The sequence below is a fragment of the Staurois parvus genome, unplaced genomic scaffold (assembly GCF_062004578.1).
Source record: "Staurois parvus isolate SC_StPar_1 unplaced genomic scaffold, SC_StPar_1.0 ptg000446l, whole genome shotgun sequence".
Classification (NCBI taxonomy): domain Eukaryota; kingdom Metazoa; phylum Chordata; class Amphibia; order Anura; family Ranidae; genus Staurois; species Staurois parvus.
In genome coordinates this window covers 2,130,074-2,154,828 of record NW_028318242.1, presented here as the reverse complement: position 1 = coordinate 2,154,828, position 24,755 = coordinate 2,130,074, and the positions used below count along the sequence as shown (strand labels likewise).

Sequence of the window (24,755 nt, the reverse complement as noted above, 5' to 3'; positions counted from 1 at the left end):
AAGTTAAATTTGAGAAAACGACTGTTTATTTGTTCCCATTCACACAGCATACTCAAAAATATTTTTTAATATATTTCTTACCTTTCAAGTTGTTTCTTTGGAGCAGGCCTTTGGGCAGACTGCAAGCTACTCTGAGCAATTTTAAAGTGAAAATGGAGTGCGAAATTGGGGATAGACAGTTTGCCTTCATTAACATACAATGCAAAATCCAAGCCTTTTATCCTTTGTTAGGACAGACAGTGATCAAATTTAGTTTACAACTGATATTGAAATCTGCCGGCTCAGTATAGCCAGGGCAAATTATGGTTCACATAACTCCACAGCTCCCTCTTTAAAGTTTTATAGCAGGGGAAACTTAATCTTTGGAGTTTTCAAAAGAGTAAGCAAAATGTAAGCAGCAATTTTTATTTATCTTTTTTAAAATGGTTCTAAAGCCTAAAGCTGATTTGCCTTAATGCATTCCTTGCATTAAATTGTTACTAAACCCACAATCGTAAAATCAGTCTGTGTATGCAATAAAGCATGCTTGTTATATTCACTGTGGAACCTAAGGGGTTAATCCTCCGCATTGTGTAAAAAAGCTGTTTGATCCAATCTGCTCTGATCCTCCCCTTCTTTCACGGTCCCAAATCCATCTGCTGATCGTACCCTAAGAGACACTCTGCACATGCTCAGTTTGGTGTGTATTGCTAGAGAGGTTTTTTGTTTGTTTTTGGGGGAAGGGGGTGTGTATGTGATCAGCACATGACCAATCAGCACTGTCCAGGCAGAGGGTCAGGGGTCATGCAGCCTCATAGGACAGTCAGAAGAGAATGAAAATTCCTTCTACAAGATCAACCAGTGCTCAGCCAGATATTGATAGAAATCACAAGAAAGCTGTATACTGCTGATGAGAAAAGGTATTTTGCAGTTTATATTTACTAAAATAATTACATTTCCATGTTCTGTGTACTTTGGGAGACCAGATACAGTGAATGCAGGATCATCAGTTAACTAACACTTTATGGTAAAAACATGTTTAGGTAGCAGTATGCCCCCTCACCGTCCCCTTATACTTACCTGAGCCCTTACTTGATCCAGTGCTGTGCCCATCTGCAGATGCTCGCTCTCTTCTCCCCACTCCCCATTGGCTCCCACTGCTGTCAGTCAAATCCTGTGGCGAGGGAGCTGGGTGGGTGGGGCCAAGCTGCACTGTCTGTGTCTATAGACATATAGGCAGTGCAGCTTGGGAGCAAGTCCACAGGTGTGCTACAATAGGAAGCGGCTTCCTATGGTGGCACACCAAGAAGAGGAGCCAAGAGCTCCGGCAGGGGACCCCAAAAGAGGAGGCCCAGGACTAATCTTTGTATTTCCATTTAACAGAGCAGGTAAGTATAAACCTGTTATTTTAAAAAATAAAAAATAGTGTTTACAATCTTTTTTAAGTTATGCTATGTGAATGGGGTCATGTTCCAAATAAAAAGTATATGTTATCCCAATTCATCTGCAAAACTGGAAACAGCCTTTAAGTTTTTATGTAATTACTTATTGCCCATAGCTAAGCTAACAATTAGATTTTTTCCTTACATTTTTAAATCTGTATTGGAAAATCATTGTAGGTGACTGACTGGTGACCAGCAGCATAAATCTAAAGCCAGCCATACATTGATTGAAATTTGGTTGGTCCATCAGGGACCAGCCAAACTTTGATCCGTGTATAGTCAGGCTGGTTGGATCAAGTGACTTGTGTACAACCAGCCTGTTGGAAATTTCTCTTGATCAGCCATACTGGCTGTGTGTATTCTGATGACAGGGAAATCTCCCCCCGCTGTCAAAATACAAAGGCTCAGCAGGAAGGTATTCCCCCATCCACATCAAGTGTGTGGGTGGGGGAATGGAATAATTTTGTTCAATCAGCAGGTCAAACAAAAGAAAATGAGTCGTGTATGGCCAGCCTTGTAAGGACCAATGGCAATACTAATCTTGTGTTTTAAACAATATAAAGTATGATCCTTGGAAGGTATAGGAATTGTGTAGATTTCTAACTGTAAATAATCTCTCATTTTTTTGATAACTAGACATGTTTAATGTTTGCTGATTGTAACACGATATAATAATTTACAATTCTCTCTATAACTGTGAGAACACTTCCTGACCTTTCAAACATGCATGTTGTGTCTTCTTAAATCTAAGTTGATTTTCCTGAGTCTGTGGACTTGTCTTCACGTGCCCAGGCTGACCTTGTTTATAATCAAATGTTTCCTTTTTTTCTTTTGTTGAACATTACTTTGAAGCACAACTTGAATTTCCAGTCATTTCAGTGATGAGTGTTCATATAAAAGTTAGAGTTGTGAATTACTCCCATGGTTATATCAGTAAAAACATCTGCCGTTTAGGGATAATTAAAGTACATCTTTTTAAATATGGCAGCACTTGTATTGCTGACACAGTAATAAAATTGAATTGATGTTTGATAGGCTATAAATAAGCATGCACATTTTTGCCTCTCCCTCAAAAGTCGTGGCAAACATAACGATCCTATACAGAAAAAAACTTGGTCAAACCTTTGTTCAGGTATTAGCTTTAAGAATACAGTAGCCCAACTTGGAGATTAGTCCATCTATTCTCTTAGCGTGGTTAGAGGAATCTGTTAGATTTTATTTTGTTCAGCCTACAGGCTGACCGATAGAAATCCATGTGTTTGATATTTGAGCTTGCTGCTTAATATATCCCACCTACTTTCAGATGTCATTGTAACGAAATAATCAATGTTGTTCAATTTACCTGCCAGTTGTCATGATGTTATGGCTGATCAGTGACCACTTGATTGTAATTTCTGATTAATACTAGAAATACAGTTTCCCTAAAATGAAAGCTATTCTCTGCTTTACAGATCTCCGTGACCAGTGTTCATCAAAGCCCTGTCACAAAGCTGGATCATATTTATGTAGAGATCTTCAGGGAGACTTCTACTGCAACTGCAAGAAAGGATGGACAGGGAAAACCTGTTCCACTGGTAATTAAGTTCACTTAAGTTTCTTTTTGTATTGCAGCTTATACATTTTTTTTTTTTGTGTTCAACCATAGGGTTGAAGGAAAAAGAAATAATCTGATTTCCCCCATCCACACATTGGACGTGTTGGATGTGGATGGGGGAATCCTGCCCACTGTGTGTCTGACAGTGGGGAGCCTTACCCATTGTTAGAATGCAATGGTTAGTGTTGCCAGCTATATCCTTGTCAGTCATTTTTGTATTCTTATCTAGTTTTTCAAAAAGAACAAAATGCCCCTAATGTTTGTTTTTAAAAATAACATGCTAGAAAGTCTGCCAGTTGAGTTAAAAGCATTTTTTAAGTCACAAAACAGAATTTTAATATATGATTGCTTACCAGTCCTTAAATGTGGTGGTTACATTTCTTTAACATTTTTTTTTCCTTTATTTTCACCTGGTGATCCAGCCAGTAACACACTTCTTGTCTTATGGTGTCTGCACTCTGGATGCCCCCTTAGACAGCAGCATTGTTGGTATGGGGAGAAGGTTGTATTGGTGGATTATTATCCACTTGCCCACTGGAAGATTTACTCTCCTTCATGACCAGGCTATTTATTGCACTACACTAACCGACACTGGGTGAGAACTGACTAACTGTTACTGACCTCTCCAGTGACACTAATACAATGATCAGTGCTAATAGCAGGGGCGGACTGACAACTCATGGGGCCCCCGGGCAATAGGGGATCATGGGGCCCCTGCGTCCTTGACCAAACTCAAAAAAAGCCTGTGAAAAAGGTACCAGGGGCATCTCATGGGGCCCCCTACTGACCCCGGGCCCTCGGGCAGTGCCCGAGTTTCCAAATAGTATACACTGTAACTGTACTAATGACACAGGGCAGGAAGGGGTTAATGTCTGGGGAGATCAAAGGGTTAACTGTATACCAGGGAGTATTATTGTGTGTGTACAATGTGCTGTTTACTATGGGATGTGCTGGTTTTTGAGATATATACACTTTAATCCTATTGTCGGCTTATGTGCATTTGTCACTTTTCAGTATGTGCAGCTAGGTTCCAAAGAGGCCAAATAGTCAGAGCTCTATTTGCAGATTCATTGGTTTAAACCAACAAAATTATTCATTGTGAGAAGATGAACTCATAGAAAATAGGGTGGTGGGCAATCTGGTGCTAGCTGACGCTGGCTGGGAGGTGCTCTAACTGATAATGACATAAAGTAATACTGTACACTGTCATTGTACTAATGACACTTGCTGGGAAGAGGTTAACATCTAGGGGCAATTAAAGAGTTAACCATGTGTCGTATGTGCTGCTTTTACTAATATGTGGCTGTCTTTTCCCCCTGCTTTGCAGGGAGAAGAAACAGCCACATTGCTGCTCTGTATACAAATCCCTGTGTTTGTATACACAGAGTTTTGTGGCGTGATTGGCCGATCAGCAGGTCCCGGTCATAAATGGAATGGCATGGTATGGGGCAGGGGGCATGTGCATGTGACCTATACCCAGAACAGCTGGATCATGTACATGTAAATGTACTGCAGGTGGTCCACAAGTGGTTAAATATGTATTGCTTTATCAAGCAATACTTCATTATTTTAGGTTTGCTCCACTACCAGTATTGTTGTCTTTTCCCCAAATTATTTGCTAGTGTGTCAGCTTCAAGTATTGGAGGTGGACAGCAGGTAGTCCAGTGCTAGGCTATGATTGGTTGTTATAACAAATTTATTGCTATAGATATTAGAATATCCTATGCAATTAATTCCTTTAATTATTTCTGCAGATGTTAATGAATGTGCGGTCCGGAATGGAGGCTGTTCTCACTATTGTATTAATAAGCCTGGAACATACCACTGTTTTTGCCAGAGTGGCTTTCAGCTTCTCAAAGACAATAGGACTTGTGAGGGTAAGGATTTACACTATATTCTATTTAATATTCCAAAGGACATTGCAAAAAACTAAGTTTACTGTATGCAAATGGTTAGTACTTCTGTTTAGTCAAACCAATAACTCAAGACCATAACCTGAGTATGAAAGAATAAACACTAAAAATAATCTTAATAAAAAATCCATTTTACTTGCGTGAGGCCAATGCCTACAGCCTAAGTACCTGGGTTCAGATCATTTGCGGGCACCCAGTTTGGTGCAAACTGTAAAATGTACAATTATTAACACATTTCCAAAGTTTCCCTTTTAGAAAAGTATTACTGACACATGAAGTGAACATTTGACAGAGAGATGTTTGTTTTCTTTTACTAGGGTCAAAAGAATGAGATTCTGTAGACTTCATGTGAGAATTTCAATTACATTTTAAGTGGCATAGAAGTCTCCTGACCCAGTTCCAGCAAGTAAGGCCACCCAAAATTTGCCAGCGGAGAAGCAAACAGGTTGCAAAACCTTTTCTGATGGTAGCATGCATCCTTAATTTGACCTTTGGTGGTACCAAAGAAAATCAGTCAAGTGTTGTGTAGGCTGCCAGTGTTCTTTTCTAGTCTTTATACTATTTCTGTCCATTATGCATTTGGATTATTGATTGAAGCCAGTGGAACATTTTATACAGATAATTCTCTGGGCAACCTGTTATTAAATAATCCTATCAGATGCACCTTAAAAAATATAGAACCAAATTATATTTCACCTTGATGCTGCTCACGTTGATATGTGTTTCCCACACTTGGCAAAATTAATTAATAAAACGTGCAGTGCAACTTACTGTAGTTAAATACTTCTATGTACACCAACATGTGTGTATATATCCCTTAATAGACCTCACTTTACCCTATATATCTGAATTTGCTGTATCCAAATCAACTAGAGAGACAAATTGAAAACTAAGTGATAAATAATAAAACCAACTATTTTCCATGTGGCATGTACGTATATTTTGAATAAATATAATAATATGCACAAAAGTCCTCAACATAAGTCCTTGTGTTAATACAATATATCCACTGTGTGCTCATTAATTGCTAGTGCAATATTTCCCAAGTGAATTCCACCACCTTTCACTCCATTTTGAAGGGGTCTCACTCACCTCCTCTAGGGTCCCTTCAAATTTGCCAACAAATCACCTTTTCTCTTCAGAACTTGTGGATAGGAACAGCCATGTAACACAATACTTATTAAGCAGCTGCTCCTCTCAGACATTCAAAAACTTCCATGGTGTTTTACCACTTTAAAATTTACACTTTATTAAAATAGGAGTTACAGTCACAAATATCTGCTCTAAATTTTAGTGCACTACCATTAAGATCACGTTATATACAGCTACATTGCACCTGTAAGATATAGACTTTGGCATCACCTCACAACCACTCTATTCGGATATGTCTGGGAATGCGTTATAATGTCACTAGGCTCACCACAAATCAGAATAACAACCAGGAAAATAACATTTTCAGAAGGAAAAGTCCGTCTTGGAAGCTCTTCTATTTTTTTTATTACATGGTTACTTTAAGAAAACATTCAGTTTACCACACTGATTAATCTTTTTATAGCAACATCTTATTTTTCATCACTTTACACAATACATGGACCATTCATATCAGCCATGGAAGAATGTATAGTCTAATACCCATAAAACCGTCTTCAAAACATGGGGGGAAAACCATAGAAGCAGGGAAGAGCATATACACTACAAGAAGGAGTTGAACTCAAGCCACTGAATTTCAATAGCAAAAGTGCAACATCTGACTAAGAAAATGTACAGGATAATGAAGGCCATAAACAATAACTAATGTTCAGTCCTACACCTAACAATTTGTAAACCTTAAAGCATTTTTAAAGGTTTCGATTTTTTTTTTCAAATAACAGACATGTCATACGTTACTGCTCTGGGCAATGGTTTTGCACAGAGCAGCCCTGATCCTCCTCTTCTTGGATCCACCACCAGTAGTCCTGGTCTCCCCCCCCCCCCCCCCTCTGATTGGCTATCACAGTGATCAGTCACTGTATAGCCCGCCCCCTTGTTTGTTTGTTTTTTTCTCTATGAATGGAGAAGAGATGCATTGTATCTCTCTAACTCCTGGCATAGAGAAGAAAAAAAAAATGTTTGTTTGAAAAAAAAAAGATAAATAAAAGAAAAAATATCTAGATCAAGATTTGATCTAGTTCAGTGCCAAGTTAAGTGTTTGGGTCAGGGTCAAAAGGTCAGGATTTTTTTTTTTAATTGGTGTCTGTGTTTTTAGGTAAAAAAAAAACAAAAAACCCAAAATGCGCACTATTATTTCTGCGCTGTACTACGGGTACAAACAACAAATAACATACACATATATGGTATCGCTGCGATCATCAAGAGCTGGAAAATTTATTTTGGGTTGTTCTTTGGTGGTAGGTTATGGTAGTAACAAGAAACACACAGCTAAATTTAAAAAAAAAATTTTTTTTCACTATTTTGGGCCAGTTTTCCTTTGATGATAAAAAAAAAATCAGGAGATATCCATTACCATTTACCACCAAATGAAAGCCCAATTTGTCCTGAAAAAAAACAAGGTATAATGCACCTGGATGTACAAAGTAGTTGTGCTGATATGTACAGTTTTACTAACACATGTCAGCGTTGCAAAATCGTGCTTGGGCATTAAGATTTGTTTTACCCTTAGGTGTGAAGGGGTTAAACTGCAAGTGAATGGGGGCCACAATGCAACAGTGTGCAATGCATTTAGCTGTGTTTCGGTCTTTAAGGGGTTAAAACAGGCAGTGAGGAGGACACATAACATATCCCAACTGCCTGTCAAATGCCCTATGAATAGCGATCCTCTTCAGAGGGAAACGCTAATATAGATGAGCCCTAAGTGTGTACCTAGAGCGGGTGTCGGCAACCCGCGGCTCCAGAGCCGCATGCGGCTCTTTTTCATCTTTGCTGCGGCTCCGGAGCACACTGCCCACCAGGTGACAGGCAAGAGGGTTTCAGTGGTCGGCAAGCCGCGGATCGCAAGCCACATGCGGCTCTTCTGTGTGCCGGGCGCCCGCTCCCCTCCCTCCTCTCGGGCGGCCGCCTCAAAAGTCAGGACTCTTTTAATCCGGCCCGCGGAGCGTGGAACATTAGCTGTCAGGATGTAGGCGGGGCAGCCAGGATGTAGGCGGGGCAGCGTGATGAACTCCTCTCACAGTCCGCCCTGAAGACCGGAACACAGCGCGGGAACACAGCGAGAGGAACGCGCGGAGCAAAGGTAAGTGAATTGAGACAATATGGGGAATTAATTACTATAGGGGGGATGAATTACTATGGGGGATGAATTATTATATGGAGGATTAATTACTATGGGGGATGAATTACTATGGGGGATGAATTACTATGGGGGATGAATTACTATGGGGGATGAATTACTATGGGGGATGAATTACTATGGAGGATGAATTACTATGGAGGATGAATTACTATGGAGGATGAATTACTATATGGAGGATGAATTACTATATGGAGGATGAATTACTATATGGGGGATGAATTACTATATGGGGGATGAATTACTATATGGGGGATGAATTACTATGGGGGATGAATTACTATGGGGGATGAATTACTATAGGGGGGATGAATTACTATGGGGGATGAATTACTATGGGGGATGAATTACTATATGGGGGATGAAGCTAACGGCACGATCCTGTATATAGCATTAAGGTAAGAAACAATATATGCAGTGTCGGATTTGTTTTAAATGTTGCAATGGTTTTGCGGCTCCCAGTCTTTTTTTTCCCTTCGGAAACGGGTCCAAGTGGCTCTTTATGTCTTAAAAGTTGCAGACCCCTGACCTAGAGAGTTGTTCAGATTTTTTATCCTAGACATTCTTGCAATACACCAGTCCATGCAAGTCCCTGAAAAAGACCAATTTTACTCAGATCAATCTGCGTTAAACTAGCCCTGAATTTGATGATAATGCTGCAATTGAAGGAAAAATGGAAGTTCTATAGTACAAACTTCACAAAGAGTTGCGTGTATCTATTCTGCATCGGATTACACAGAACACAGATAATGGTAATTTGAGTAACTGTTTGTGTGGTTACTGGGTAACATTAGTAGCTCATTTAATTTCCCTGGAGTTGCTCTTTAATATTCCCCCTTTTTCTTAAAAATAGGGCAAATCTCTCTAGTGTGAAAACTGGCAGACAGCAATAAAAGCATGACAGTGGTGCAAACCCTTCTCTACTCTATCCAAAACTAAAAAAAAGGTTTGGTCTTTCGATGCATTTGAAGCTCTGTCTCCTTGAACAGATGACAAAGAAGCAGACTTATCTCTTTCTGGGAGGGGAAGGGAGTTTTTATTATTATAACTAGGTATTAAACATATACTGTAGCAAGTTCCCGTAAAGTGTAACAAACCGATCAAGCAGAACAGCTGTGGAAGGGAAAAAACAGCTTGAGCTCCTGCAAGAATATTACTTTCCGTATTGTTTGCTGAGATAAGCTGTCACAATGAACAAATGACTAACAACCACACTAGATTGTGATAACTGCAGCATGATCAGATGCAGAGGGGGGACTTGGATACAGGCATTCAGAATCCACACAGGTAATTAGAAGATCTCACAGAACTCTTAGAGACCAATGTATATACAGTATTGTATTGTAAAATATATGTATGTAACCAGCCAAAATGGCTCATGTATTAAAGCCTAATTAAAAAAAAAAAAAAATCAACTGAAGGGACATTATTTACTATCAATGAAATGTATCCATTGTGCTGCTGGTTCTTGCTTTAGCAGAAAGCTTCCTCCTCCCAATTTTCACCCCCATCCCCAACCCCAACCTCACCACTGTGGTCTCTATGTTGTAGGTGTTAATAGAGCTGAGGGACATGTTGTATGCTGTCATCAAGAGTGCCAGACTAGGCCTGTCCTTTCCGCCCAGCTCCTCCATTCATTGAAGCTGTACTTTAGCTTCTATGAATAAAAAAGCAATCCATGAATAAGGATAAACAGATGAATGAAAGGTCCACCTCCTCTATCCAAGATTGCTTTTTCTTCATAAAAGCTATAGTACAGCTTCTATAAATGGAAAAGATGGGCATAGTAGGCACTCCTGATGAGTGCCTGTCACAGGTCCCATGCCTCTAGTAACCCCAGATCAGATGCTTATGGTGTGGGGGCCAGAGGATGGAAGATTTCAACTAAAGCAGGAGCCAGCAGAACAAGGCATGCATCACACTGATCGTAAGTCCCTTGTGCTGATGTTTGATTTATTAATGTATTTTTTTAATGAACTTGGGTTTTAACCACTTGCCTACTGGGCACTTTTTACCCCCTTCCTGCCCAGGCCAATTTTCAGTGTTCAGTGTTGTTGCACTTTGAATGACAATTGCGCTGCCATGCAACACTGTACCCAAACAACATTTTTTATCATTTTTTTTAGCCAAATGGAGCTTTCTTTTGGGGGCATTTAATCACCACTGGGTTTTTTATTTTTTACAAACTGAAAAATAAAATACTGAAACTTTTGAAAAAAAAGTTTTTTCTTAGTTTCTGTTATAAAATTTTGTAAATAAGTAATTTTTTCTCCACTGATATGCGCTAATAAGGCTGCAGTGATGCGCACTGGTAGACGGCACTGGTGGGCATTGAAAGGCAGAACTCATATATAGCACTGATTGGAACTGATAGGCGGCACTGAGGGGCGCTGATAGGCGGCACTGAGGGGCGCTGATAGGCGGCACTGAGGGGCGCTGATAGGCGGCACTGAGGGGCGCTGATAGGCGGCACTGAGGGGCGCTGATAGGCGGCACTGAGGGGCGCTGATAGGCGGCACTGAGGGGCGCTGATAGGCGGCACTGAGGGGCGCTGATAGGCGGCACTGAGGGGCGCTGATAGGCGGCACTGAGGGGCGCTGATGGGCGGCACTGAGGGGCGCTGATGGGCAACAGTGATGGGCAGCACTGAAAGGCAGCTCTGATGGGCACTGATAGGTGGCAGTTATGGGCACTGACAGGTGGCACTAATGAGGCTACACTGATAATCTGGGCACTGATGTTCAGTGTAGATGTCCTCTCTGAAGAATGCCACTTACCGGCTCTCTTCTCCTCTGTCAGTGTGAGGAGAGGACTGCCAATAACTGGCATTTCTTATTTACATGCGATCAGCTGTGATTGGACACAGCTGATCACATGATAGAGCCTGTGTCATCGGCTCTTTACTGTGATTGGTCATTTGCTGTGTTCCAAGGACACAGCGCACCAGTGATCGCCCCAGGGGTGCACATGCGCAGCTAGAGTGGGAAGATGTCATATGACGTCCTCCCTGAATGAGAGAGCCTCTGACCATCCGTCATTTCCTTATATGGCGGGCGGGAGGAAGTAAAGTGAATCTGTCAGGAAAGCTGTTTTGTGTCACAGCCAAGGTTCGAGTCCAGTACAGGAATCTGCAATTCTTTAAAGACTAAGAGGTTGATTTAATAAACTTTAGATCCTCCTCATCTGGGGTACCCTGTTGGCATGTCCCTGGCTCCTCCTCTTCTCTGGTGTGTGCCACCACAGGAAGCTGTGTGTGTCAATGGGAACACAGAGTGCAGTTCGGGAGTGAGCATGCTCCATTGCCCCCAGAGCAAGTGTCTTACTATGGGGGCACTTGAGTGGCAGCTAGGAGCCAGGAGCACAAACGTGGAACCAGGAGAAGAGGAGGATTGGGAATGTGCTATGCAAAAACATTGCACAGACCAGGTAAGTAAGACATGTTTGCTATGGTAAAAAAAAAAAGATTGGTTTACCATCACTTTAAATTAAAAAAAAAAAATTTCGGCTTTACAACCAATTTAACTTCATGATCATGTATGCATATCAAAAGATTACTAGAAAAAAGCCAAAACTGGATATTGTTTCTTGTCAGCACTGCAGTTTCTTCTTTGGAATCTTAGTAAGTGTAAGAAATTTAGGATTTTCTTAAATGAAAAGTTTCAGTTACATTGGCCAGTAAAGTTTTATTTTCATTGGTAGGCTGCTTTGTGGGCTGGAGAGAGGATTGAGGTTTGTAGAGGTGTACATGACTATGAAGAGACTCTAGGCCAGCACTCCTGCAGTTTCAGCACACACTGTTCTCCTTCCATGCATTGCTATACAGAACAAGACTGGACATGTATCTATTCAACCTCTCCTGTATCCAAAGCACCAGCATGATTCCAAAGAAACAGACCGACATTTAAAACCATCATAATTACTTACAAATGCCTTTAGTCCACAGATTTAACTTTGAGATGAAAGCACATTATAGCTTTCCAATACAGAAGAGTTTTATACTTTAAAAGTATTTGTTATTTTTAGGAATAACTAAAACAAATCTACAGTACCTATATACCCTTACATTAGTTATACTACTTGTTTTGCAAACAATATACTGTATGTCTGTAAGCAGTCCTATTATATAACTGAATGTGTTACACTTACTGGGCTTTATTTATTGAAATGCTGGGAAGAACTGACCATGTTACCCACAGAGAGTAATCAGATTTATTTTTCGTTATGTTCCAAGTGATATTTTGTATCAAATTTGTGTTCAAACGTGATTGTTGTGAATTATCAAAGATGGCTTTTATTTAAGATGCATAATTCATGTTTACAGCATTGTACGGCTTTATGTTTCTGTTTTTATTCCCCTTTTAACATGTCTGCATGAAAATTTGCGAGTGTGAGCAGCCAGTTTCGTTGCACAAAGAGGAAATGATCTATAAAAACTTGACCTGGGGCACAAAAAAGGGCAAATGTCCAAAGCAGCCACTTTTTATCTTTCACTAAATGTGGTTTCTGTGGGTAACATTTACCCCATGCAATGTGGTCATACTTCTTGTTTTGTAAATCCTGCCCCATGACGCTGTACTTATGGACAACAGATTAATTTCTTTCTTTGCTGTGGTTTTATTTTCATTGCTTATTTATTTTGGTGCCCTGGGTAACCAAGTCAACCTCTTGTTTTTCCTGGTCATTATAGGAGAATAAAATGGTAAATCTTGTTGCTCCTGCCAACAAGAACAGTGTCAACTTCAGGCACGTTAGGCTGAATGCCGGTGAGAAATCGTATGCCTTTGAATTCATTCATTTCATTGCCATAGTCCACTTCATGGCATTTGTGATATTGAGGAGAAGGGGTAGAAGTGTATGCCAGTAGGCTGATATACAAATAGAAAAAGGAATCCCTTGAGCATAAGAATAGTTTTTGTTTGTGTACCTTCTACTGAAGGGCTTTCCTCTTTCAGTAGGTAATGGTAATTGCTGAGCACCTCTCCAAGCCCTGCAAATTTCTCAACCGGGGCCAGCAAGAGCACTATTTGGTTAAAGGGGCTAAAATAGGATTCTGCTTTATCTGGGAGACTACTGAAGTGGATTGAATGTAAACCAGCCATGCTTAGACCAAGCTCAATATAACGAATGTAACGGCCTCTGTTTTGCGTTGGAGGCTGGTACTGTAGAAAGCAAAGGTATTCTGTAGACCTTTTTCTACTTTGGTTTGTTTGAAGTAAATAATATAAACTATTTAATCTTTTTTTTCAGATATTGATGAGTGTATGGTATCACCGGATATCTGTGGAACAGCACTTTGTAAAAATTTGCCCAGTTCTTATACCTGTCTTTGTGAAGAGGGGTTTGTATATGATGAAGTGACAAAAAGTTGTCAGGGTAAGCTATAGCAGTATGGGTAAGTTTTCATTGCACAGAATGAAATTTGTTAATTATGGAGCCAACATCTAAATCCAAAATGCATTTTTGTATGTTGAAAATTTGTCTAAAGCCCGAGAATTTAAAAACCTCTCCAGACGGTTCTTTCTGCACTATAAGACAGCGATAAATGTACCGGGTGAATTGTGTACCAAAATTTTCCAGATTCTTGGAAAATCTCCCTATGAATGAATTCTGATCCATTGTGGAAGACCAAAAATGCTGCATGTAGGTTTCTTGAAATCAGGCAGTGATTCCAGTGGGTCTTGGCACTTGTCCAAGTTATGAGGAAGGGAATATATCTTCTCGAGTGATACTCTGAGTGTACTGGTAAAAGTTGACCTGGTTTCTGAATGCTTTCTTTAGTAAGTAAGACCAGTTGAACTACTGCACCAGGAGCTACCTCACTATCCATACTACTGGGGCCTTTTACATTTTCCCGCCACCGCAGAAGCGGTTAATGTTGAGGAATTGCGCATGGACATAATCTGTTGCTTGGAGTGTCTAGTGCACATTGTTTATCTCACCATTCAGCATAGAGGAAGCCAGGGCTGGGACAAGAGGGGGGGGGGGGGGGGCGACTGCTGCCCTGGATGCAGGGCGGGAGGGTGTGCCGGATTGTGAGCATACAAATAAATCAATCCACAAAAGCTGTCACACCATGGTATGGTTAGTGTTGCCTGCCCCAAAACAAAGCAATGTGCCCTTGCTTGTTGCCTGCCTCCTATCTGTCACAGCAGCCACGTCCCTCTACAGATAGGAAAAACGTACTCTCTCCTCGATCTCTTGCCAGTCCAGCCAGCTGGACCGGGGCTGACACAGAGGCATTACAGGTGGGCGGACAATAAGAGAACATTATCTTGCAGTCTCGATCATTGCTTCCCACGTAGCGCAGACCAGAGCTCTCCCTGGGGCAAAGTGAAGATGTCAGAACACGTATGGAAGAGTGTATCTTCTTCCCCTGTGAGTCTTGACCTTCTTTGCCTTCCTCACTTTACCATGCTGTGCTGTAAACCTGTCCTGCATCTTGCAATGCAGGTTTATTGACCGTGAAAGTAACATTCTTGATTTAGGAATTAGTGGGATTTTGCATGTGCTACATACAGCAGATGTATTCCACTTACACATTACATCTTATTAAAAATCATCCTTTTTTAATAAGATGTAATGTGTAAGTGGAATACATCTGCTGTATTTAGTACATGAATAATCCCACTGATTCCTAACCTATTAAAAATATGAACATAAACAGCAAGGGAAGTAGTGCCATATAACAGCCTCAACTCCAGCAAAGTAAAAAAAGTCCATCCTTGCAGGGGTCGGGGTAGAAATAGCCTGTTTCACTTACCTGTTTCCTTACTCCAGACAGCTCCAGTGCTTTCCCCTTCCACCCAAAGCCTCAACTTCATCACATACAATACAGGATCATTAACCCTGTTCGGTATGATGAGGAGGCTGGAGTGTGACCAGATCCATTCACAACTTACACAGAAGCTGCAGTCCCAGCACTGGAGGAATCCTGCTGGAGCAGGGAGTAGGGTAAAGCTGGGTCCACACAGATCAAAATTCATCTGGCTCAGCAGGGACCAGCCACATTTTGTTCTGTGTGTAGCCCTTCCTGTTAGAAGCCAATCATTAGATCAGCTGTTGGAAAACCTTGTTCCATCAGCAGTTTGTAGCCAATCAGCTGCAGTGTTTTCTGACAAGGGAGAGTCCCCTCTGTCAGAATACAATGTTCCAGCAGGGAGGATTTCTGCATCCACCTCACTTGTGGGGTTGCAGGAATCTGTCAGCCAGTGGGCTGAAAGGAAAAAGTACTTGTTTACCAGTTTAAAGGTCACTTTTTAGAACATTCAGGGTATAACATGTAACATGTTCTAGTTGCCCCCCACTCCTCCTCAGCCCCCTCCCCCTCCCATTGTGACAGTGGGCAAAGGTTCTTCTCCCCACACCCTCTGTAACATTTAAAAACAAAAACAGCATGGCCATGTGGGGATCCAGCCATGCAGCTGCATCATTCCTTCACAGGAATCTGTCACTGTAGAAACTACAAGGCCCATCTTCCACTGTAGTAGTAGACAGATTTGTAATTTAAATGAACTGCGGGCACAGAGATCAGCATGCTTGTAGTTCATTCACACTGCCTACAGCTCTGAAAATGACCGTCAGTACAGAGGTATGAGTACAAAGCAGTTGGCAGTGTCTGCATGAGCCAGTTTGCAGGCTCCTGTTTTAAATAATAACAAATACACATTTTTACCTGTAAAATATGTACATTTCTTATTTTTTAAATAAAGGTGAATCTAAACTTTACCTTAATCCTCTGCTCCTAGACTGAGTCAGGGGTGCCCCACTGCAAGGATGGATTTTTTTTTAAATTTTCCTGGACTTGGTATTTAAACCTTATTATGAAAAAGAAATTCAGAGAAGACACTTGGGTCAGGCAGGTACTGTACATAAATGGGTGATTTTGGGTATATATGTGAGTGTATGTATGCATATACAGCATGTAGGCGTGAAATGCCTCATAGGGGGTACTGCTGTACACTAGGGTGTATATACCCCTGGTCTCTGCACTTTGTAATTTACCCACTCCTGCACATTGTATATTACATATATCCTACCCTGCACTCATTATCTGCTCCTGATTACTGCATTCTGTACATTATCTTTGTTTTTGACCCTTGCACTTATACCTTGTAATTTAGCCAGTCCTGATCTCTGCACTGTATTCATAGGTATAATGACCAGGTGAGGTTATCAGGCATGGGCAATATGAGTAGTCATGCCCAAAGCGGAAAGGGGGGGGGGGTTAGGCGACACTTGGCATGTTAGCCCTGGGCGCTGGATGACCTTGTCTCGGCACTGAAGGAAGCACCGTTTGCTGCTCCTGATTGAAAGCAGCTCATGGAGCTCTGATTGCTAGTCCATTCCCACAGCCCTCCTACAATGAACTGGCTATCCGCATCAACTGCCTCAGTTTGTAATGCCTTAGGCCTTGTCTCATACCTTGGGTCAATTTGCAGTACTACTACAATGGTGCAACATGTTTGCGCATAGACTTAAAAGAAACAGTCCTGCTATGGACAGTCCTGTTATGGGTGACTCCAGTCCATGCTCCCATTGTTGTTCTGGGGGCTTCTAACTGGCATCTTCTCAGGGTGCCTGTAATCTGAAACCTGGTACCCTGATAAGCACAGGGTCTTCTTCAGCTTCATCAGTTGGGGCCCCTGCCTGGTCTTCAGGGACCTCCACTCAGAACTTTGAGCACATGGACTCAAATCTTCATGTACATTGCCTGCAGAGGCTCTAAAAGTGCTCTGGCACCATTCCCAGTAGACTCAAAAGGCTCCTAGCAACTAGTGACACTGACAAAATGTGGAGCTTGATGGGGAAGCTAAGGGTCTAGTTCCCCATCAGGTCCGATATCTCCTTGCGATTGACAACAGGCAGTGAGTGGATCCCCATAGCCCAGGGGTGGCTAACCTGTGGCTCTCCAGCTGCGGCTCTCCAGCTGCTGCAGGACTACAAGTTCCATCATGCCTCTGCAAGTCAGTAACTTCCCATCTTTGCAATGCCTCATGTGAAATGTAGTTCCACAACAGCTGGAGAGCCACAGGTTAGCCACCCCTGCCATTGCCAATAGCAAGCTGTCTGTGGACTAAGGAATCTGCCCACTGCCTGCTTTCAATCAGGAGAGGAGTGGACACAATGGGAAATTGGTGTGTGAATTCCCACCAGGCTTCACCCACCCAGCTGTAAAACTCTTTGATTGCTGTGCTGCCCGTGTGACATATGCAGTGATGGAGAGGGGGTTCAGCTGCACTGAAGATAGTGTTTGTATTCATGTACCTATCCAACAGGCGCCTGAATCTCTCACCTTCTCCGACATCTTTTGTACAAAGGCACAACGGAAGTCTAAAGAGTGCTAGACGCTTTTGGGGTTCTCCAGCCTCGGCTCTGTGCTATATGCCAAGAAAGTTTTACAGATTACTAAAGCTTTCCTTTCATATCAGAGGAACAGTGCCACTAAATTCCCATTAAACAGCAGTGATAATTTGCTTGCCTTTTTACAACTGTACTTGCATATTGTACAAGCAGTAATGCAAATTAGCATTGTTTTTCGTTAAAAAGAAACAAAAACTTTGCTTTTCTGCAATCGCATATAACCATCTGTTTGCATTCCAGTACCTGATAATTTTTATGTTTGTGTTCATTATTATTAATAATACAGTAATTGTACTATAGTTTGCAATTCTTTTTGGGTCAATGCTTCTTTTTCTTTAAATAGATATAGATGAATGTGTGGAGAAGCGCTGTGAACAAACCTGTCTCAATACACCGGGTAGTTATTCATGCCACTGTGATGGACGAGGAGGGGTGAAATTGTCACATGACATGAACACCTGTGAGGTATAACTTTTTTTTTTTTTTTATCAGTGATTTTTAATATTTTTGGTTACTAATTTATAAGCTAAACTTTTAACCTTGTTTTAATTCTGTACATCAAGATAGTGCTGGTTATACATCTGCTTGTGCGTTCTTCATCGATGAGTTGATTTCTCAGGGTGGGGAAGATGAACAACTGGGACTTTCCATTAAGTTGATCGTTTAAAATAGTTATTTAAAATAAGTTATGTTATCAGCTTCAGGATGTTGCAAACTCCCAGCTGGTGGGATGGCACTGGTATGTAACCTTCACTTAGGCTTGATGTCCTTCACAACCACACCAAAATATTTTTTAGTGAAATGGAAAGCAACAACTAGCTTATGCTAATATTTCTGAATTGTTAGGATAAATGCAGCTCTGCCCTTTACAAGGACTGGCCAAGCCATGCATTTTAACAATTCTGATCTAGATCATAGTATCGCATTATCAAAGTTTGCTGTAGCAATAGGTCTGTTGAGTTGGCTTCTGAGGGAATTTGGCAGGCAATTCTTTTTTTAGTAAAGCACTTTAAGATGCCCCACATTTATTAAGTCATATGGAGGTACATATTGTGTGAATTTCAACACAGAAAAAATCCTGATAGTACTGGGAAGAGTGTAAATATGCAAGCATGTGTACTAATACTGAAAAGGGACTTCTAAAAATTTATTCGCAAATAGAACTCTCTGTAAAGAGACATTTCTGTATTCCTGTATGTAAGTTTCTTCCTGACTAGGGCCTCTTCACATCTGGGCATGGTAGAAATGCACATTTCTGCCTACACTTCTGCAAACGTGCAAAAAACACACACAACACACTTGCGGTGCCATTATTTCTTCACTTTCAATATGTTTTTATTGAATGAAATCCTTTCATATGTTGATTATATTTGTATGTTTATATGTGTTGCACTATGTATTCTACAACAGAGTGCATCCATAAGCCATAGGAGACCATACTGGCGATTAAAGATCAATGAGTATGACATATTGCATGTTGGGTTTACAGTAATGATACACATTATAAGAACAACAAAAGGAAAAAGGGGAAGGTGGGGGGCAGTGCCATTATTTCCTAATGGCACTCCATACACAAGTAGTAGTTGTGCATTTTCCATGCAACAAAAAACACTCAAATGCACAAAAATGGCCATCACAAAACGTGTTTAGTTCAGTGCAAAAATTTGGTACATGAGCTTCTTTAGCATGTTTTTGGAGCAGAGAGAGGCCCAATCAAAGGAATGGTGCCACTCCAAAAACTAGCAAAAACAGAACCCACTAAAAAGGCCCTGAACATAAATGTGCGTCACTGACATAGGGCTGGTAATTCTGGCTAACACATAAAGTGCAAGAGCGCTTTCTGTGGGACTCTATACAATTTCTCTGCTGTTCATTATTTAATCCTCCATTCATAGTAAATTACACAATCTGTAAAGACATATTTGTTATGGTCTTACAGTTTGGGCTGTCAATAGCTATAGTGGGTTTCACAGTGATACAGGGTTAAGATAGTAAAGACTCTTTTATTGATTAAGGCCCCTTTCAAACGTGTTTCATCTGTTCAGTCAAATTTTTGCTAAGAAAATTATTGATGAAAAAGAATTTAAGATTCTATCAGTTAACATCAGTTTGCACATCAATCTTCAGTTCAGTTTTACATCAGTTTTCATTTCAGTTTATATTAGTATATATCCAGTTTTACATCCCTTTTTTAAGGCCCTTTCACACGCAATACCTGTTAAACACCTGTGCTCAGTGGCTACAATTATTAACTAAATTCCTCAAAATGTTAGCTGATGTGTGTAAAACTGTATGCTTTTCATAAAATGTCATCTTTAATCACAGTGCTTTAAACCAATAATTGGGCAAAATGCTAAATTATTAATTAATAACTGATGTCCGTACTATGAAACGTACATTGAGGCAGGGTTACAGGAAGGAATGCTGGACTGTTGGAGACACCTGGCTGTTGTTCGAGGTCCAAGTAATCGAAGGCAGTAACAGAACTTGCACTTGTCATAGTGAAGCCAGTGTTTGTATGATATAAACTGCATAACCCGGATGAGGGACGGAATGCACAGTCAAATGTGAGCATGATAGCTTATGGATTTTAGGCTGTATTTTGTCGGTTGCCTAAATAAAGTTTTTTTTGTTACATTAATGGAGCCCTTTTATCTCCTCTGTTTTTTTAAAAAAAATCCCTGATCGTGGTGAGGGGAAGGATTGGGGGTACCTTGGATAATTAGCCCCTTGGAGGAAAGCGCTGATTGACCTGTATGTGGTGGTGGCTCATGAGACAAGAGCACTGTTTGAAGGATTCTTTGATTATCCACATTTGGTTTGCAGTCTGCACAGAGCACTTTTTGAACTGTATTGCACAAGATAATGGATAGCTGCAAGCATAAATTGAAGGATGTCATTAACCACTTGTCTGCTGAGCACTTTTACCCCCTTCCTGCCCAGGCCTATTTTTAGCTTTCAGTGCTGTCGCACTTTGAATGACAATTGCATTGTCATGCAACACTGTACCCATATGAAATTTTGTATCTTTTTTTTTCACACAAATAGAAATTTCTTTTGTTTGTATTTATGCACCACTGGGTGTTTGATTTTTTTTTTTTTCTAATCAAACAAACAAACAAAAAAAGACCAAATTTTGAAAAAAAAAGTTTTTCTTAGTTTCTAATATAAAATTTAGCAAACAGGTAATTTTTCTCCTTCACTGTGTGTTGATGAGGCTGCACTAATGAGGCCGCACTGATAGGCATTGAGGAGGCACTTGTGAGGCTGCACTGATATGTGGCACTAATAGGCAGCACTGAAATGCATTGACAGGTGGCACTGCTGGGCACAGATTGGCGGCACTGCTGGGCATTTTTGGGGCTTCGCAGATAATCGGTGCCTTGATTATCAGTGTAGATGTCTCCTTTCAGACCTACTAATAATGGAAAGTACTGCTGATAACCAGCACGTGTATTTACACGGTGATCAGCTGTGATTGGACACAGTTGATCGCGTGGTAAAAGGCCGCTGTGATTGGCCCTTTACTGTGTCATGTGATCAGCTGTGTCCAAAAGACAAAGCGATCCTAGAGAGCGCCGCGTGCATGCCACTGGGAGCGTGCAGGGTGGTACTGTTCTGGGAGAATGTCATATGACGCCCTCCCAGAACTGGACAACCACACTGTAGCCGTCATTCGACTATAGCGTGGTTAACATGTGGTTAATTAATGGATGCTTTTATTTAATTTTGCACTACATGGGACATTATGTATTAATATATAATTTTAGCATTTTTGCACAATTGGTGGTTTAAAGCGCTGTGTTTAAGGACAAAGTTTTCTGGAAGCCTTTCACACGGATATCATCCGTTCAGTCACTTTTTTCAAAGAAAAAAACATTCAATTTACATCCGTTTGCACATCCGTTTTCAGTTCAGTTTAAGTTTATATCAGTTCAGTTTACATCAGTCTGCATCGGTTTTTGCATTCATTTTTTCTTAGTTATTGCAGAGACCAACAAGAGGTGATAAAAGTATAAACAAAAAATGTTTGTTGCCTAAAAACAGACATAAGTGGAACAAATGTAAATGGATGGTATCCGTGTCAACGGACCTGAACAGACATGGATGTTGGCAGGTGTAAACGGACAATCATCCATTTTCATCTCCCCACCTATAGACATATGTTGTAGTTCATTCTGGATCCATCTGAACAACTGACAGATCTAGACTAAACGCTAGTGTGATAGGTTTCTGCAACAACTAAGCCCCCTATCAGAGGTGACAGTTGTATAAACCAAAAATGGTTCTTGCCTAAAAACGGACATAAATGGTATGGATGTAAATGTTTGTTTGCATCTATTCTGTTCCGTTTCAATGCATCTGGACGTTGAGTATTTCATTAAGATAAAAAAAAAAGAAACTGAACAAACATGGATGTGAATGGATGAAAATCCGTAGAAATTAATTGCTGCCGGTTTCTTCATCCATTAATAGACGGATAAAAAACAGACAGACGGAACGCTTGTGTGAAAAGGGCCTGTTTGTTGATTTTGGGTCTGCTACTACTAATCCTCAGCTATTTGTAGATATGGCAGTGAATGTGGCATGTTATATGGGTTACTAGGGCTCACAATAATTAAGATCATACAATCACATAAATTGTTTGGCAGAACCAGTATTGTATTTCTTGTATCCTTAGCAATGTAGCATTTATACTGCTTTCTGCTCACAGGATATAATTCCATGTGTTCCTTTTGCAACGGAAAAAAGCAAGACATCCCTGTACCTAGGCAGGATGTTCAGTGGTACGCCTGTGATCAGGCTTCGCTTTAAGAGGAAGCAGCCAACTAGGTAAGGTTTATACATAAATGCATGAAGATGAGCTTTTATGGCTTGGGACAGGATATGGTGACTTATATAAAATGTTTTGGGTTTTTTTTTCCATATTTGCTTGTGAAAATCATTTTTGGTATCTTCAGTCTCATTTGAACTATTACAGCAATTACAGATTATATTGTATTACTGCCCCCCTAATACTAATATGATAATTCAATTTTCCTCTGTTTGGCTTATACACACCTGGCCCCCTGCCTTATCTGGATTTCTTTCTAAAACATTGCTTGACATTTTCAGCTTTCTCCATTAGGTTGAAAGCAAATGCTGGCACATGTAAGAACAGACTTAAAATTTGGCTTTAGAATTTCTACTTGTTGGCCCAGTTCATGGAAACAGTCCTGATGTCTTTTTCTGAAGAATTTCCCAACACTGTAAATAATGACTTTAGTGGTTTTTATGATTTCTCACTCTTTTTTGGCGTGCAGCTTACACTGACACTGCTCATAGGTCTTTTGAATTTTTAACTTTAAGTCTCAGACCAGGCTGATGTGAAAATAATTGCAATGATGTTTACTTTTGCTTACTTTCAGCTAGAAATGTGCAAAACATGGTGACAGGTGTGACCTGTAACACATGAGAAGTAAATTTAACTGTGGTACAGCAACACTGCTTACTGTGCTGCCAAAACATACAAATGAGATCATATATAAACTAATAAATACATAGAAACAAATAGCACTGCTGCCACCAGGGATCCGGAATCCAGTCTTCATGTAGCTGCTCTTTTGCATCTCTGCTTTTGCTTGAGGCCTGTAGTATGAATCCAATCAAGAAGAAAAGGGGTCCATTAGATTAGCAATACAATACCCAGAAGTATCCATTATTAACCATTTGCATACGAAGGCAATTTTATAATCATTTGCTTACATGTTAAAATGTGGATTTTTTTTCTTAGAAATTATTTTAAAACCCCCCAGAGTATATACTTTCTAAAAGCAGAGAACCTGGAGAAAAAAATGGTGGCTGTTGCAATTTTTTAAGTTGCCTAATATTTGCACAGCTATTTATGAAATGCATATTTTCAGAAAAAAACATATTTAAAAAAATATTTAAAAAAATTAAAGGATGCCACGCTATTCATTCCAATAAATATTGATCACACGCTAATAATTGTATAAATTGTTTTACACACACAAAAACTCAATCCAAATAATACATAAATCCATATAATAATAGTTTTGTACCTTAAATTATCTCAATGAATTATAAACGTGCAACATCAAACCCATATTCAAATGTGCTCCTCTATAAGTGCACAACCACTATTGTTCAAAGATCTACAACATATAGTGCCCGTGAAAATAAACTGTAAATAAATAGTCCCTATTGTATTGATTCATGCACCAGATTGTGAATCTTCACCATGATTAATCCTTAACACATCCCCATTTTTCACCTGTTTAGTGGCCGCCACCACCACCTCTTATATATTGCTGTCACCTTATAACCTTGACCCAATATGCTTAACAGATGAAAACATGCTTTTCCCCTCAGGTGGTGTTGAAATCCTGGCTCTAAGGCTACGTTCACACTAGTCTTGTTAGCAAGTGGCAGACAGGCGTTTGGGAAGCGTTTTTACCATTTTCCCAAATGCCTGGGAAAATTCTGCACATTGCAGCACATTGTGCTGTTCAAACAGGAGCGTTTGCATCGCGTTGCGCCGCGCCAAAACAGACGCCTCTAGTCGAGTCAGGAGGAATTGAAGCCTCCTATTCAAGTCTATGGTGCCGCTCCACAAACGCCCAGCCAGCGTGTGCGGTTGGGACGCGGTTTGCGGAGCATTAACACCATTCAGACTTTATTATAGGCGTTTGTGGGGCGTTTTTAACTCTCGGTAAATGCCTAGCAACCGCTGCTGAACCACGCATGTGGTGTTTACACTCCGCAAACGCCAGACCAACGCTTGTCAAATGCTATAGGGTCATTTGGCAAGAGTTGGAAAAACAGTCAAGTGTGAACGAGACCTTAATCAGTTGCTTGAATGCCTGTGAGGCAGTGTATGGAATGGTACCAACACAAGGTCTGGTTCACTGTGGAGGTATACCCCTTTAAGAGGTCGGGGTATCCACTCAAGTGCTGTAATGCTAGGTTCACACCTATGCAGTTTTGCGTTTGACCCATTTCTGCTTTGCGTTGCGATTTTGCACCTGCATTTTTACCTCATTTTTTATGCGTTTTTTTTCATGTTGCTAGGCAGATTTAATACGCATCAAAATGCAGCAAAAACACATTACATGCTTTTCTGGAGCGTTTCCATTGAAGTCTATAGAAATAAATGCAACTTTTTGCATTTAAAGTCCCTG

General features: G+C 40.5%; 1 protein-coding gene across 2 annotated transcripts in view; it reads left to right on the top strand.

The window, feature by feature from the left end:
• Positions 1–24,755, top strand: part of GAS6 (growth arrest specific 6) — a 98,210-nt gene that overhangs the window by 45,334 nt on the left and 28,121 nt on the right. For both annotated transcript variants that reach the window (XM_089688120.1, XM_089688119.1), the window contains exons 5-9: positions 2,873–2,995; positions 4,770–4,892; positions 13,462–13,587; positions 17,918–18,039; positions 22,289–22,407. In XM_089688120.1, the coding sequence (XP_089544246.1) occupies positions 2,873–2,995; positions 4,770–4,892; positions 13,462–13,587; positions 17,918–18,039; positions 22,289–22,407 (613 nt within the window). The remainder of the gene's footprint in view (positions 1–2,872; positions 2,996–4,769; positions 4,893–13,461; positions 13,588–17,917; positions 18,040–22,288; positions 22,408–24,755) is intronic.